The 17292-nt window shown below is 32.5% G+C and overlaps 1 protein-coding gene across 3 annotated transcripts in view; it reads right to left on the bottom strand.

Moving 5' to 3' along the window:
* kuz (zinc-dependent metalloprotease kuz) overlaps positions 1-17292 on the bottom strand; it is a 126321-nt gene continuing 109029 nt past the window's right edge. The window contains exons 12-15 of one of the 3 annotated variants that reach the window (XR_011046543.1): positions 16642-16942; positions 9372-9412; positions 7415-7452; positions 1-4241 (exon numbers count right to left, since the gene is read on the bottom strand). Coding sequence is in view for 2 of the 3 variants with exons in the window: in XM_068387406.1 (XP_068243507.1) it covers positions 7421-7452; positions 16642-16942 (333 nt within the window). In the remaining variant the exon portion in view is untranslated. The remainder of the gene's footprint in view (positions 4242-7414; positions 7453-9371; positions 9413-16641; positions 16943-17292) is intronic. The other 2 variants (XM_068387406.1, XM_068387407.1) reach the window with 2 other exon arrangements.

The raw sequence follows: 17292 nt of genomic DNA, 5'->3' as shown, positions 1-17292 counted from the left end.
TAAAAAGCACACATCGTTTATTTATTAAACATAGTGATGAAATTACATTGATCTCCATAAAAAAAAGATGTCACTCATGTTAAGTGGTAATAATGACAGTAACAATTATCAAACTACATATCATATACAAACATATTTTAACCTACTTTATGTCCAAGTGTGTCATGTAAACACTATTTATGAGAATGATAGCTTAAAGAACAAAATGAATGATCCTGAAATATATATATATTTATTGATAAATAACTTGGTACTGAACTAGTTTCTTTTTTATATAGCAATAGAGGACTGTTTTATGTGACCCATCCATTCAGCAATTTATTGAAGATTAAAATTATGTAAAAAGCAACAGTTGTTATAAGAAAAAGTTATGTCATATTTGACTATAAATCTACAATCTTCATGATAAATCATAATCATCAACATATCATGAGGTAAGTGGTCCTAAACTCCATTAGCTTTTTGAGGTTAATTGCCCCCTCATAAAATACCAGAACGTACTTGCAAAAATTTGGTGAACCAACATTCCCAAACACTGTACTTGCATAGGTACAGTACCTAAAATGTTAAATTGCTTGAAATAGAAATAATGGATTGCAAAGTACCAGAGCATTAGTAAACTATACTCTTGAGATAGGAAAAATTCAAGCATCCTCCTTTACACTAGTGGCACAACCATAGTGCCTCCTGTCTTTTTAATGCCCACTTAGAAAAAAAAAACTTCCAGCATACCTAAATCTCAAATTTCCTACAATGGCTGGAAATCTAATAAAATGGCACTATTCTAATATTGTAGACAGTCAATGTTTAGATAAACTCCGGTATTTTTTAGGCAATTACTAAAATATTCACTGGTAATTTTGTTATTACACATATCAAAAGTCAGTTCTTCAGGTAAAAATAATAAGGTATATATACCAGCAATAATTTCAAAAGGAAAATTATTCAATGCTGTGCAAAATGATCACATGATTGCCAGTGTCTAAAACATATTACAACACATTCAAATGAAATGGTGAAAGCTTTTAATATAAAAGAGCTTTTATAATACAAGATTAATACAATATTGGAATGCTGTGATCATTTGGTTTTCAAATCTAAAGTTATATCTTTGACTGATAGAAAAGGGAATTTACAATATAAGGTTGCCCTCCACTCTACAGTATTTGGAGCCCTTACCCTTCATTTGTTTTCAGTTACAGTAATGAAAGAACTACAATCACCTTTAGCAAGACATCTTAAATAATTATTAAGATGCAAATCATAACCACCTACAGGGGAAAATTTATCCAATATCCTACTGTGTTTGATGGATTACAACATTGTATGTTTATACTCCAATTAGTATATTCACATTTCTTTTGATATTTATAACAATCTGCACTAATTTCCAATGTCACATAGTGTGTTTGCAAAACACATGTAAATTACATTTTCAAACAAATATACAATATAGACCATCTTTTCTATGCATGACCCCTTTGTTCCACTGGTTTACCTTTGGAATAAACCACGCCCATTTAAACTAAGTTGTGCAGTCTTATGGCCACATTTACAAACAAAAAGGTAAAATTCATAACCATACTTTGTTCTTTCCTTTATGAAAAGACTGAATAATAAACATAGAAGAATTACCTGAACAGGAGATTTTGATATAAAAAAAATGTCACTGTCACAATGTTATAAAAACAAGAGTAAAGGTTAGGCTTTTAAAATCTTTGGTCCTTAGGAGTCTTTGGAATAATAAAATAGAAGTTTAAAATAAAGGATTGCTGAGATGGTATGGCATTATATAATACTTGGAAATTTTTTCTTAAGAGTATACACACGCGCACACATACTGGGGCCAAAGTTATTTCCTTTGTTATCTAATACTGAATTTTTAAAATTTGAAAGTGTGTGAACAGAAAACATCTGCTGAACAAACATCAAAATCATAAATCCTGCAAAAGGAATTAACACCATTACATGGATATAACTTTCCTCCCTCCCAAAATATACAAGTTGTGTTAGGATGGCATAAGACTAAAGGAAATACTTAATGCTACATGACACAGTGCACACAGCTACATGGTTAACATGAATGCATCTTTCTTCACACTGTGAGTCTGTAAGTATTGTTTTAAAAACTGTCCTCCTTGGCTTACACACATACACTATATAAACATGTTACGTTAAGGAATGCAGATTTCTCTATATAAGAACATCAACTGCACTCTATTTTGAAAAATGTAATTATCCTTACAATAAAAAAATCTCCACAATAAAAAAGGCTGTATTGGTAACTATAGCAACAGCTTAAAACGCTGTAAATCCAGGATTCAACCAAAACAGCAATTAAATCAGTAAAATATAACGAAACCCAGGTTTATATTTGCCAAGTTTTCATATCACATCAGTACACTAAATATATTTAAATATGCTTCCATACTTCATCATCGGTAAGTGATTATAAGATTGTTTGGATTACCTGTACTTACGGCAGATGGAAGATACATAAGACCCTTTCCAAGTAAAAGTGCGAAGGGATTTAAATATTAAATCATTGAAAATCATAAATTAGAGTCCAAGGTGAATTCTAACATTACAAGAATACAAAAAACATGGAATATTTTTGACATAATGTAAATAATATTTAGTGAATTAATGCTTCTTGATAAATAGATAATCATGAAATGGAATAGACCAAAAAGCTAAAACTGGATAGTGCCTTGGTGTTCATATGACAAAATCATTTCAAACTTAAAAAAAATAAAAAAGAAGACATGAATAAAAAAATCATGTCCTCTCCAACCTGAGAGCCAAGACTTTGTTTTTAGTAACAGTACAACCATATAAACTATAAACAAAAGGAAAAAAAAAAAAAAAGTCCTCATATACCCATATGAATGTGTGGGAGCTCAAAATGAGCAACTGTAGTGTATGGGCATTTCTTTTAATGCTAAGTTCATATACAATTCTTGTACCACGATATGGATAAAAATCAAATGACAAGAATATGAAAAAGCTTATAGAACGTCATTTTGTTTCTTTCATAAATGCATGAATAAAGGAATGATGATAGAGATTTTAGGCATAGTGCCTTATAGTGAACACAAAAGTCAGTAATAAAATGTTTTTACCTTATTAAAAATGTCAACTTTATTTTAAAGAAAATATAAATGGTGTCACTACCAATATGATGATTCTATGAAACATACATGAGTTGTATTCTAATGAAATAGCTGTGTTTTCTACATGAGTGTATCAGGTGGATTTGCAAAGTCCATGATGACCTGCTTTATCCTTTGTAAAGTATCCAGTGTTCCGTTCCTCCAGTCATTGTAAGACATTTTCAGAGCACCACAATTCTCATCACAATTATGTCTCCTACCAGCAAGACCATTCCATTATTTTCTATGTTTTGAAATGTCAATAAAACACTTAATGAATACATCAAAACTGCCTCACTATAAATAATTCCACTGTACTTTTTCCCACATGCCTTATCCAGTATAACAGATTATCATCATAAACTCACTAAGGCCTAACTTCAGAGTCAACAGTAGACTGGGCTCCTATCCAGGCCATGCAACAATAACAACAACAAAATGTTGTCAAAAAGTCAGTCTGTCAGCCAACCTCTTCAGCGATTATCACTTTGACACTTTTCAATCATAACAAGGGTATTTCTATTGTAAATACAAAATTTCTATTGCCACCTTCTTCACCCTTCCTTGGAACATCAGTCTTTTAACTTCCAACATTTGACTGTACACTGTAGTTCTTTGATTAATTCATGGTTGTGAGAACTCGTGACCACTTGCATACCATATCCAATTCCATACTATAACCAATCAATCTGAACTGAAACCTACTTCTAATAAAAAAATGAACTAAATCCTACCCTAGACCTTTCTACATCTAAACACTATCTAAAGCTTCAGTATCCAGGCTTTTAGACCGATGATACCTCGTCTCTAATGATTACCTAAAACTTGAGCCTTAAATTGTCGTGTGATATGAGTTTTTTTTTTTTTATTTATTTTAGTTGATCTACCCTAAAAACTAACCTGTCTGACATGACACACAATAGTAAGAAAACTGGATAGGTATTGGGCCAAATTAATGTTGTTCTTTACGTTGGGGACAGAGTACAAGGGGACACGTTGGCAGCACTGAGGAAGGCCGAGTATAGAGCCCCACAGGGTGGCCACTTATACCAATATTATCACAAGGTCACTCCAGTGGTGGGGCTGAAGCTGAAATGATACAAGAAAAAGTCAGCAAGTGAACATGGTAAATTTATATATATATTCTGAATACTGTACAGTAAAATATCCATCATACCACTACTGTAATTCTCCATCTTGTAATAACCACATGCATTAACATCATAAACTGCTACAGAGATAGGGAGGTGGTTTCCAAAATTTCTAAATATTATCCAAACGAGTGTACAAATAATGAACAAACAAGAACGCTATGAGTTGTAATAATAGTCTTTATATTTAATTGATATACCCTATTTCACACATCTCAAGACAAGCCAACATACATACAAATAGGTCAAAATGGGCAAACTATATAATGGTAGAGTAAAAGCTAACAGCTGCAATAAGAATATTCCTAATTTTATCCAGTTAAAGCAAACTAATTTGTTTGAAATCATTAATCTAATTTACAATATGAACAGTCTTTAATTCATGATATGATTCAATTCAGTTACATAAATTAAAAAGCATATGGTTTATTCAGTATTACACTGACCAATACCAGAGATTTATTAGACCCAGTAGGCACTATGAAGCATAGCCTTTAAGTGTATATTCAATAGGTATTGTCCGTTTTTGAAAGGGGCCTGATAGCTACTCAAAAACTTTAGAGAAAATCCATTATATATCAATACAGAATGGAATTTTGATAGCAAAATTTGTTATTTCTATACTTGCCTAATATTTTTATTTCTTCTCGAAGCTCGTCGGCTTGTATAGATATTTATTGCACCCCAAAAAAACTATAAAACATTGTTTTTATTTTAATTTCCTTTCAATAGATTTAGGCCTTTAGTATAATATTAAGACAATCTAGCAGCTAATGGCAATAACCATGGATTAGATATGCCATACTATCTTTAGTCTTTCATTCTCTAAGTTGAAAGTAATCCCCCTTCCTCTTGATGCCACTAGTGGGGAGGAGGGTTGGCATGTGTATAAATATCAGGTGATTATCAAAATTGTTAATTTATATGAACCTCCTTCGATGTTCATATTGCTAAATCCTACACACTGATGGAGGTGGGTTGTCAGTGAAGGAAAGAGATAGGACCTTTATGTCAAGAGTAATTAACCCCTTGAGAGAAGATTTGTTTGGTTATCTCAGTGTTGTCATGTGTATGAGGACAGAGGAGAATATGTAAAAAGAATAGGCCAGACTATCCATTGTATGTGTAGGGAAATGAAAAATGAAATGTAACCAGAGAGAAAGATCCAATGTAGCACTGTCTGGCCATGCAAAGGACACCACAACTCTCCGAATTGATCTCTTAAATACCACTTAATTACTTAAATCACTTTATATAATTTATCAAATACTGTTTCCCAAATGAATAATTTAATCCCAAAGTCAATTAACTCTACTCAGTAAAATAAACCAACTGTTACCACATCACTAGCAGCCACTATAGTTCTTAGAACCCAGCATCTTAATAAGAAAACCAGGATGCTTTATAATAATATTTAGCAAATACTGACTTGGTACACCTCTAGTTTGCTGATAAAAGCCTTTCAAAAGACAGATCCCAGCAAAAAATTGATATGTGGCTTTACTTCCAATATCATAAACCCTAACTTTCAAGTCTTTCATCAGACTTGGATGCAACTCCTTCTGAGGTTCAGTGTTCAAAAAAAAAACAAAAAAAAAAAAAGCACCGCATTTTCGGACAGCGAACTACTTAAAATCCTATTCCCTCTAAAAAAATAAAAAACATCCCTAATAGCTAAAGTAGATAATACTTAGCAGTTTTCTTAGGACAAAGAAACCCATTTTTTATGTAAATGTACTTACTGGGTTACTTTCCTTGTTGGAGCCCTAGGGTTTATAGCATCCTACTTTTCCAACTAGGGTTAGCTTTAATGATAAGACTGGTTTGAAAAGTGGGTCAGATAAAGTTAGAATTTTTGCCTTGGCTTGAAAACTCACAGACCACCTCAGATTGCACTAAAGCAAGAAAGGCTAACAAGAGTTTCTGAAGCTTACCACTATCAAAGCTTTATTCTTTAAAAATTGGAGTGTCATTATTGTCATCATACCCACTACAATCAACTATTTTAGTCTTCCTGGATTTTACCCGAAATAGGAGTTAAGTTTTCTTTTATGAAATTTTGATTTCATCAGCAACTATTTGAAAATATTTTTCCATAAGAGGAACAATAAAGCCCTTACATTTCTTACACCAATTTTCTAAATAACATTACTGCCCCGACATGAATTTCTAAGAATGTGGATCATGATCACCTAGGAATAATTCCCTTGAATAGTCTATGAAGTAATTACTAAAAAGTCCAGAAATCACTAATAATCTAAACTCTTAACAATCTGTAGACAGAACAAACACACACTCAACCTGATAGCATTGGATTGTTGCAGAGACAAAGACAAAAGACGGTACAGAGTACTCAAGACGTGGTCATTGCCATTAGCTGTTAAGATTGTCTCGATAATATAATAGAGGCCTAAGCCTACTGAAATTAAAGAAAAATTTTTTTTTTTATCTTGGGGGTAGTAGTAAACTTCTATGCAAGCTGAGCTGTGAGAGAGAGAAGCAACATGAACATCGGTGGAGGTTTACAAAAATAATAAGTACATTACTAATATGAATTATGTACATATTGAAAACTATTCTAGACAATTACATTCTCACATCATTTATTACACAGCTTCTACAATTGCAAGGAAAAAATATACTAGGCACACAATTTACACTTTAAAAATCAACAGCACTCATACATGAATAATAAGCATGAAAATATGAAGAAAAAATCTTAAATAAAACTATTTTGAATAGAAATAAAACTTTTACATTTCAATGGTAAATATTGAATATTTTATGTACTAACACAAGTATCTAATCTGAATTTTCCATAAAATAAACTAATGTAATATAGAATAAAACCAAACTTATGTTTCTTATAAAGTCAATGCACAAAATTTTTATCAGTAATAAAAAAAAACAAAAAAAAAGATAAAATGGGTAGGTGCTTATTTGCGAGTGCATGAACAGAGACTACAACTAAAACGGGAAGGATATATCTATTACATAAAAGTACAAATTCTAAAAAAAGGAAATTGCAATTACAAATTTAATTTTAAACTTAAAAATAGATATATCCTCCTTATAACTTAGCAAGCAAGGTGCAACACAAGCACAACGTACCTTACACTATACAGCAGAATTCTCGTGTCGTCTGCCGCCTGCAATATGTTAACACATAGCAATTGAAGTTTAATGGGACAAAACAACCGACCACCAGTGCATTGTCTTTGCAAAAGTGATCAAACAAATTTAGGTCTAGTATACTAAAAGTGATAATAATAAATTTGACTTTAGTCTCAAACAACAAAATGCTCTAAGAAGTTTGTTATATGTCAAAGAAAATTCAACTCCTTATTTGATTAGAATATTAAAGGAGGTAGACATTTTTTTATATCTTATTCAGTAAGCCATTCCAGACAGGACAATACTAAAAAAACTAAAGCAAACAGAATAACTCAAAAATGTAACAAGTTATTAGAAGATATCAGAGCATTTTTAATCTAAACTGTTTCCACCAAGTTAACCTGACAATTAGGTTTTTTTTTTTATTCGAGTTGATCAAAAGATGAAATGAAGTGCACATATTTAATAAGGAACATTTTAGAAACATCTAGCAAGATTATTTTTGTGTAATCGTGATGACACAATTGATTTTATGAAAGAATACAGTATCAACACCAACGACTTCCATTTAATAATGCTACAAAATTTTCTTTCCAATATCTCTTACCTCTTTTTTCATAAATCTGAAGCTTCCACATTACTACTCTGACTACGTATTTATTAATGCATCGATAAGTACCTTACCCTAGCATACAGTAATTATAATTGAAAGCCCACTAAATCCTGAATTATAAAACCATACTGTCTTTCATAATTAGATTCTGCTTTTAATAACAAATGTAAGCCACTAGATAATACTTCTACTCTTGTTTCTATTATTATTACCTAACCTATTTCAAATGATACTGCTAATCACTTTTATATACTAGAGTACTGTATATCAGTTGGTTTCAAAAACTGTGGAATATTCATAAATTCTAAGATGTAGCAGGCTACAAACACCTCTTTACGCTTGCAAAATGGCACTCCGAATAATATTACTACTTTACATAGTTCAACTTGTAATCTACAAACACATTTTTCATAAAATTTAATAGACTAGGTTAATAGTATTTCTTGTTATATTTATGTAGTTTAAAAAATAATGAAATAGTAAAATATCTCACATTAAACAATTCATTGCGAACAAAAAGAAAAATAACTAAAAGATATCTGTTGGTAGAATCAAAAGATTGTTCAAAATGTTACGATTGTACATAACTTGTCTAAAGTTTCTGAGAGAAACTATTGAAAATACCTTATTCACATTAATGAATAAGAAAGAATTCTCCTCTTATTAAATTATAACCAAATTGAAAAGCCAACTTGATTCAATATATAAAGGAGTCCTTTTACAAAAAACTATAGCATGATATTAAACTCTTATCCCACACCAATCTAAATTAAATCCAGCAAATATTTAGGATATACTATGAGTGCAGTATAGCCATCAGGAATTGTTAAGGAAGTTTAAACACACTGTGTTCATACTTTCCTTGGAATACTATACACACAAACCATGCAAATAATTTTTTCATATGACAACAAAATTATGATTAATCATGAAAGAAGTTAATTATTCTAACACTGTAAACAACAAACTAAATGTCAACAAATTTCATGTCTTGAAGTACTGTACATGTATTTGTCTTTATTGTAAATATAAAAGTAAAGTATGGTCTAGCTGAATCAACTATTAATAATAAAGAAAAATAATAATGAAGCAAAATATTAATAGAAATAAAACATCAATAATAATATCATTACCTTCTGGTGACACTATTCAAGTGCCACACTCAAATACCAAATTATCATACTCGTGCTTTATCCTACTACATTCATAATGCATCTAATAATTACCAAGCTGTAAGTAATAAAAAGAAAAATCCTTATCTACTGATAATAAGGAAGCTGTATTATAGAAACAAAAGCCATATAAAAAAGGAAGCTAATAGATAAAACATCTATAACTTACAGTTTGTTTTAGTGTCTGCTGATGGAAGCTTTATTTTTTTCCTATCACAAAGTAAAATCACAAGTCAAAATACAAAGAAGACATGACAATAAGAAAACCAAAGTATCTAAAGTGTATGAAATACAGTGGTTTGCTCAATAAATAAGTTACAGTATACATGTGGGAAATTGCCATAATAAATGGAATAAATATTGTGAACAATTAATATAACAGTGCATCACATAAAATCAACCCTAATAACCAAGTCAAAATGCTGTACCCCAAGTGAAATTACCCTATTAATCCCACATACTGAACTCTGCATATTGATACTACCAGAAATAATTTAATGTAACCTCCAAAAATGTGTTGTTCAACCAATTACTTGAAAACTGGATAGCCTACTAACTCAAAAGAAAAAAACGTCTTTATTAACACATTCAAAAAAGGTCTGGAGAATGTGTCCAGTAATATAGAACACATAGGCTTGCAAACAACAAAACATCTTTATAAATACTTAAAACTTTTTCTTTTAAGAAAATGGTAGACATGAATGAAATAAATAGGCATATAAACTGTCCAAAGAAGGCTTTACAGTATTGAAAAGTTTGATATTCACTTTATGGTGGCCCTTAAATCCTCATACATGGCTTCCCGAACACCTGGCAGTTCCTTAATCAGAAGGAAATACTGATAATGCAAGACTATACTGACAAATTTTAAATCCAACAAGAACAATTTAAAGGCTAAAGAAACATTTGAAGCACAAAAATCTAGAGGAACTAGATCAAGCTGCTTTTACTAAAGTCAAGTAATTATGACTGAAAACCAGATTTGAAATTATCCAGAGAAAATAAACATTACTAAAGAGATGGAAGCCTTAAGATACAACTCTTAAAGCTAATTCCAAAACAGAAGAAATAAAGTAAACATCTCAACACTCTAATAGACATTTCAGTGACACTGACTATTATAAAGCAATAATACAATGCATTATGCATGACTCAATTTCACTTTATCTGTGTCACTAGTGTGACGAGGATGGCACCGATGAAAGTGAGAAAAGGAATAATATTAGCAAATGGTCACCAAAGTATTTAATGTGTGGATTCTTTGGTGTTTAAATTATGAAATAGATGACCTACATAATAGTGAAAAAGTGACACCATTAGAACTCATATTCTGATGAAGTACTGCCTGACTCCTAGAGGAAGAGGAAGAAAAGAAACCCTAATACAGGACTCATTAACAGAAAGCTTAAATAGAGGTGAGTAGACCAATGAAAAATATTTCAAGAATAGAAAATACTGCCACTAACACATCCATCTTCACACCAAACGATGCAAAATCTGGCATCTATTTTCTTCAATCTAAGTCCATCAGAAAGTAAAACCCAAGTCTGTACTATTTCAGGAATATAAAGGCCAAGTCTCAAGAATTAAAAACGAGCGAACAACCCAATCAGGAGATAAATAATAACCAAAATTTTGTATAAAATTATAAGGTAAATTAAAGAGTATGTCACATTGTTTGCAAAGCTTCACAAAATGTTGGTTTCAATTTTTTTCCAGTAGCCAGTAAAACAGATGAGCACTATCATAACTGATATTTCAATCATCTGATCTCACCTTTCTCTATCATAGTGTAAAAAAAATGACATAATATATCAAAGACATGACAGTGAATAGTCTAAATACAAAAGTCATAGAGAAGCTTACAATGAAAACATTCCAATTAAAGTACATAATTCATGCACCTGCGAAAAATTAACGACTGATTTACACATGCATATATTTGAAGCAGTCTTTGTGAATAAATCTTATGGTTTTACAGCCTTTTTCATACAAAACCATTAATTATATGTTATATGTATATATTTTGTCCAGTGTTCCCCGTTTCAGAAGTTTGGTCTGTCAGACAAAATTTGGTAGTTTCACGATACAGTATATGCGCATGGTAGTAGACCACCAGGTGTCACTAGATCATCTACCTCACTTTTTGTTTGAACTCTGAGGAAGCTAGATTTGTGGGATAGAGTGGGCGGGCAGCACCCTGACTGATCCTCTATCATGACTACAAACATTAATGACTGCAATATCATTATGAATATCTTCACAACTATTTGTCCATTGAGATTAAACATGACATGGCTTCTCTACTCTATTCTGTCATGTTGACGACTATGTCTTTAGAATAAAAGTACTTTTCTAACTGACTGTCCCCCTTTCATTGACTGGTATAGGTTTTTTTAGTTTAGGCTAGCCTAAAGTTAGCATGGGCCCTTGCTATCCATATCGAAACCTATAAATCTCTTTTCCAGCTTCTGGACCCCACATATCTCCAATTCCTTGTTAATGGTACAAGTTTCTCAACATATTCTTCAATGAATCTTACTACTTTAAATTACCACCTCTTGAAAAGAAAATAATATTCCTTCTCTCAGTGCTAATGCTTCTGCTGTACATACTAGCACAGACATATATTCCTCATGAGTGATTACTCTCTCTAATAGACATTTATCATTAGTTTAGATATCGCTATTTCATTCATGATACGTCTACTCTTATCCTTATTGATCTCTTAGGGATATAAAATAGGAAAAAAGGTAGTACTATATGTATCACATTGTCCGACATGTAAAGAAAATAAATGTGTGCAGAGAATATGACAGACTACTTTATATACGAGTGGGCAGAGGGAAGGTGTAGTATTTAGAATCAGGGGTTCTGCATCCTACAATCTGACTAGTATTAGTATAGCCTTAGTTCCTATAGGGTCTGGTACTTGTAAAAGGAAGATATGAACAATGAATTAGTAATACAGTACTATACTGGAATAATAGCCCTCTGTAAGAAGCCAATTAGGGAAATATTGAACATAACTGTTAACAGCACAAATTGTTCATTAAAAGTGAAGTACTGTACATAAGACAAAATCACAGATCCAGATATCTTGCGTCGTGAAATTACCTTCTATCTGACAGACAAGAGACTTGCGAGTCTGAGAACATTTTGGACAAGAATATAAACATATACTGTAGCCTACATGATTAATGGGGTTGTGGTGAAAAAAAATCATTTATGACACCTACTGAAGCTTCATAACAGGAGTGTTAGGATCATTTTGATGGGGGAAAACGGTCAAGGATCATAGTCAACCATCTACGCCTTAAAAGTGGGAGATATTAAGACAGTAAGATAGAAACAGCACATAAGGCCGATATTAGAACAATAATTCACGTTTAGTTTTCATAATACTGTCGATAAGTAAGAAATCAGTATTCAAATATATGATAAAATTTGTAACCGATTTATTTTGGTTTATCTACTGTCAAAAAACAACAAAAACATAAAAATTGAATGCCAGTAAATTGGGACAACTACTAACCTCATTCTCTTAAATTTGACAGAGAAGTAAAGGGTTTATGATAAATTTTGGCAAATAGAATATTGTACCAATAAAATTAGCTTTTAAAACAGTCAGAGTACGGTACCACCCTGATTACAGTTACTGTACTAAATAAATTAGCAACACCATAATTTACTACAAAAATATTTTTTAAAGAGCTAAGGAGCAACATGGGGAAGGAAAAATCAAACATATGCAGGTGTTCCTTTGCAATGGCAATTCTAAAAGCTTCAATGTTCGTCAAAAGCAATAAGTCAATAAGTGGATAGCAACGGCAGTACATTAACAAAAAAAGGTAGAAATGAACAAATACTATCACTAAGAAAAGCTTAATCAAATAAAGGAGGACATGCCACATAAATATTGATGACATGCAACATGCATTGAAGAACAAATGATAAAAGCCAATCTACCTGGAGAGGAAACTCGGCATATCACCCCAGCCATACAGAAGCAGCACTTCCAACTAATAAACAAAACAAATTATTACTTTGTCGAAAGTTTGAAAAGCCTTGGACTATTTAAAATTCACAAATGGTGGGATTTAATTGATTTTTTAATGATGAAAAAATGATAATTCTGTGTATCCACAGTGTATCAGCACCTTTGGGAGTGAGCCACTTTTTGTCCATATCCAGACTTATAAGGGAATGTGGGAATATGAAAAAATCAAGTGTAAATCTAGGATGATTTTATGTTTTGCTTGGTACAATTGTATAATTGTGTGCTTTTTATTTTTATCAAATGTTAATTAATTCCTATTTTCTATGGATTACATGCGTTAAGTATTAATGTGTATTTGCATAGACTTGGACAATGTTAGGCCATGATTCCGGGGTAACCTAACAGCGCTAGGCTAGGTTACTCCCTGACTTTATACACACACTTCTTGGAGCCGTTAGTTAGGATATGGGAGGGATTATTTTAGCAATATTGCAGAGCTTGAAGAAAAGACTAAAATGTCTTAAGTGTTTCTCAACAGCCCCTCAGTAGTTTTTGGGGTCAGGCATGCTGTTAGGCAATATAATCTGGTAGCAGAGATTCCTATAGAGTAACCCACTAATAACAGCAATGCCATATGATTTGTAGCCTGAAACTATTAAAATTAATTTACTTCATAAATTAAAATCAAAATAATTATCGGCAAAATGCCCATCTGGTAAAAACCACTAAGATAATTAGGGCATTCTGTATACACAACTGGGATAATCAAAAGCATTTACTGCATATAACTACATCTAAGCTAGAGATTTGGAAGGTGCAGATAGTAGCGGGTGGAAACAAATTTAAAATACCGATTCTAATCAGACAGTTCACATAAACAGCTAAAGATGCTCGCTGAGATGTCTCATTGGAATCTGTGAGTTTCAAATAAAGTTTCAGCCTGCTCTGTCTAGCCATATCGTCGCCTTTGTGGATAGGAGCCTAACTAATATTACACTGGATCGTCATATTGTTTGTTTGATCTTACGCCTTAATGAATAAAAAACTTGTATAAGACATTGTAAATGTTTTCATGACTTTTCTTCCCTTAAGAAGGCATTTAGACAGTATATTAATAAGATACATCATGAGAGGGAAAATAACAAAAACCATCCTTGTCAGATAAATTTCATGCTAATCTAAATTTGTAATGAAAGATAAGCATAGGTTGATTCGTTACTATGTCTACTTCAAAATATGAAGATTGATTTAAACACAAAATCTCTTCAATATTAACACAATTCAATCATTAATATTTAATTGATATAGTCTCACAATGATAACCAGTCTGCAAAAAGAAACTGTTTGTAAAGAGGGAATAGTGCAAGTTAAACTTGTTGAAAATTGTGCTGCAACACCACAATGCATAATTGTATTCAGTGTCAGTTGAAAAAACATGTAAAGTTCAAAATTTCTTTATAGATGTTCATCAACTCTTGGTATCTTATTCTTTCCATTTAAATATGGAAGTTCTTCGCTGTAACTTTATCCTTTACCAAAACATTCCAAAGTATAAATGCAGAAATGAAAAGGTAGTTTGGTGCTAGTGACAGTTTTAAGTGTAGTAACATGTGAATTAAAAGGAACCTCAATGATGCTATGAGTTGCAACATAAATATCCTTTCCGAGGCTCTGACAGCTCAAGAGAAATAGGAGCAAAGTAAACCCTGCATCTGGTCCCGCCATTTATTCAGAGCAATAATCTTTGCACAATGCCTCGAGGAAGCACTTGAGCAGAAGGTAAGATTCTCAGGCAAGAGCATACTTATCGTTATGCGATCGGCGCTTGAGAAGTTCAATGTAGTGCTGCTTGGCAGGGATTTTTAGGGTGTGGTGTAGAGAATAATGAAGTGTACATTGTTCATCTTTAGGCTTGACACCCTACTATAAGTTCGTCTACCTTATACATATATTTTAATTACTGAATTCCAAGTGTCTCATTAGTCTGTTTGATAGATTCAATGGATCAATTTTCCCTTTGATCCCTTCCTAAATAGCTATCTAACCTTTTTAAATTTATTTTGCTTTAATTTTCCCCGCTTCAATTAAGAGTAAACCCTTTAGGGAAGCTCTATGAGCTTATAAAATCAACTCTCGTAATCTCATTGAACCAGTTCTAAAATATCAACTTGAATAAAAATAAGTTAGCATAAAGTTTACTACTAGAGGCCTCCATCAAATCACAACTGACAGAACACATGCAATGTTTTACAGTATATATCTACAGCAGGGTACTGTATGAAAAGGAAACTATGAGCGATAGAAGTTACCTTCCTTAACATCTCTTAAATCACCCATCAAGTTCATTTCATTATAAGAAAAACTGTGAGCCTAAGTTCTACTTTTTAACATATCAAAAGATATCTGTATCAAAGACCTCCCCTTACTAAGTTTTTTACTTGAATAGCAACTCATTTAACATTATTTTTCATCTGTACATATGCTTTCCTTAACATACGCAGTATTTGCTCACAAGAACACTTCATTACCTAATATTTTTCCCACATTTCCTAACATTTCTATATAGTAAAGTATTTGATAATTATAAAGGTGTAACTTAAGTCATTTCTTTTGTCTTAAAATTGTCTCTTAATGACACATAGATAATATAGCATTCTATATACAGTTCAAAAGACACTTGCTGGGATCGCATAGGTTATTCAGCGCCTGGGTGAAATGGGGGTGGGGTGAGACTTCCTCAGCTACACTACTAGGAATAACTTGAAAGAGGTTGCACTCTAAGCAGGAAGACATAAAAGGGTATGCTGCACAAATCCCTAAGTAATGTACCAGGCACCACATGAGGTGCACTGAGGGCACTAATCCACCTCAAATACCTTCTATCTAATCTATAGCTATAGTAAATAATCAAGCTCATGAAACAGTCCTATGCAATCAATTTCTTCCATAAAAGCAGTTTGAAATATAGTTCCCATGATTCTCAAACTAAATTAAAGTCTAACTAACTGGGTAAAAATCCTGTTGTAATTGGCTCATTCCAGAACAACTACAGATTAAAATCATAGATTTGTATTTACTGTTATATTTCAAAGAACTTTAATTGCAGAACTTACTTAAAAGCTTCTGGGTCATCATCCTTCATTCAATATCGATATCATGACCATCAGTGCCAGCAACAACAGTACAAGACACATGCAAAAACTAATCTAATGCTTTCGAACAAAAATTGTTGCAAATGTTCCTGATATACATAGCAAAGCAATCAAAATGATAGCAAAAAGCTGCAAAGGTGAAAAGTCATGCATGCCATTTCAGGCCTTCATTCTTTACAGCCTGGACATACCAGTTCAGTGAATGATATAATACGGACCGCGAAATATGATCGAGGCTAGCCACAAGGATAAAACTGCAAAAGTTAAGGTAATACTGTACTACTAACCTTTAGGCCTATTATAGTGCCCTCGACCCTCCCCATAACCATGCCTGGTTGGACCAGCCCGTGAGCTGGGGGCAATGGAACTTCCTGGAGTCGAAGGTTGTCTGGGATTTCCAGGGTAAGGAGGAGGGGGGTCATCACTGTATGCCCTGCTTGAACGTTTGGGTGCAGCAGCTTTTGGACGTTCTCCTTCTCTACTCGCTACTGGTCTAGACGGACCTGGCTGGTTATGATGGTGGTGGTGATGGTGATGACTTGGACCAGGAAGTTGATTGGCACTTGGGCCTGGTCCCTGTCGGTGTCGCTGGTTAAAAATAAAAAAATACATCAATAAATATCTAATACAACAGAGAGAATATCTAATATGATCCACAAAAAAAAAAAAAACATATATCAATAATCACTTTAAATAAATGAAGTATTGCAAGCTAAACTCAGCAACGGCACTTTGTTTTCAAAAATAAGAAAATACAATTTCAGCATTTCTATTTGAAAAAGATAGGAAATCATATTTTAAAAGCAAGTGATATTTCTTAATGAGGCCTAAACTAAAGCAAAGCATTAATTTTTGGAGCTAGTATACTGTGTCAACTTTAACAATTAGAACTAAGACAAATTTTCTTAAAGCTGGTATTTAATAGCACGAGGGACAAA

The sequence above is a fragment of the Palaemon carinicauda genome, chromosome 14, assembly GCF_036898095.1.
Source record: "Palaemon carinicauda isolate YSFRI2023 chromosome 14, ASM3689809v2, whole genome shotgun sequence".
Lineage (NCBI taxonomy): Eukaryota > Metazoa > Arthropoda > Malacostraca > Decapoda > Palaemonidae > Palaemon > Palaemon carinicauda.
Note: the sequence above shows the minus strand (reverse complement) of the source record. Positions and strands in the feature narration are given on the sequence as shown.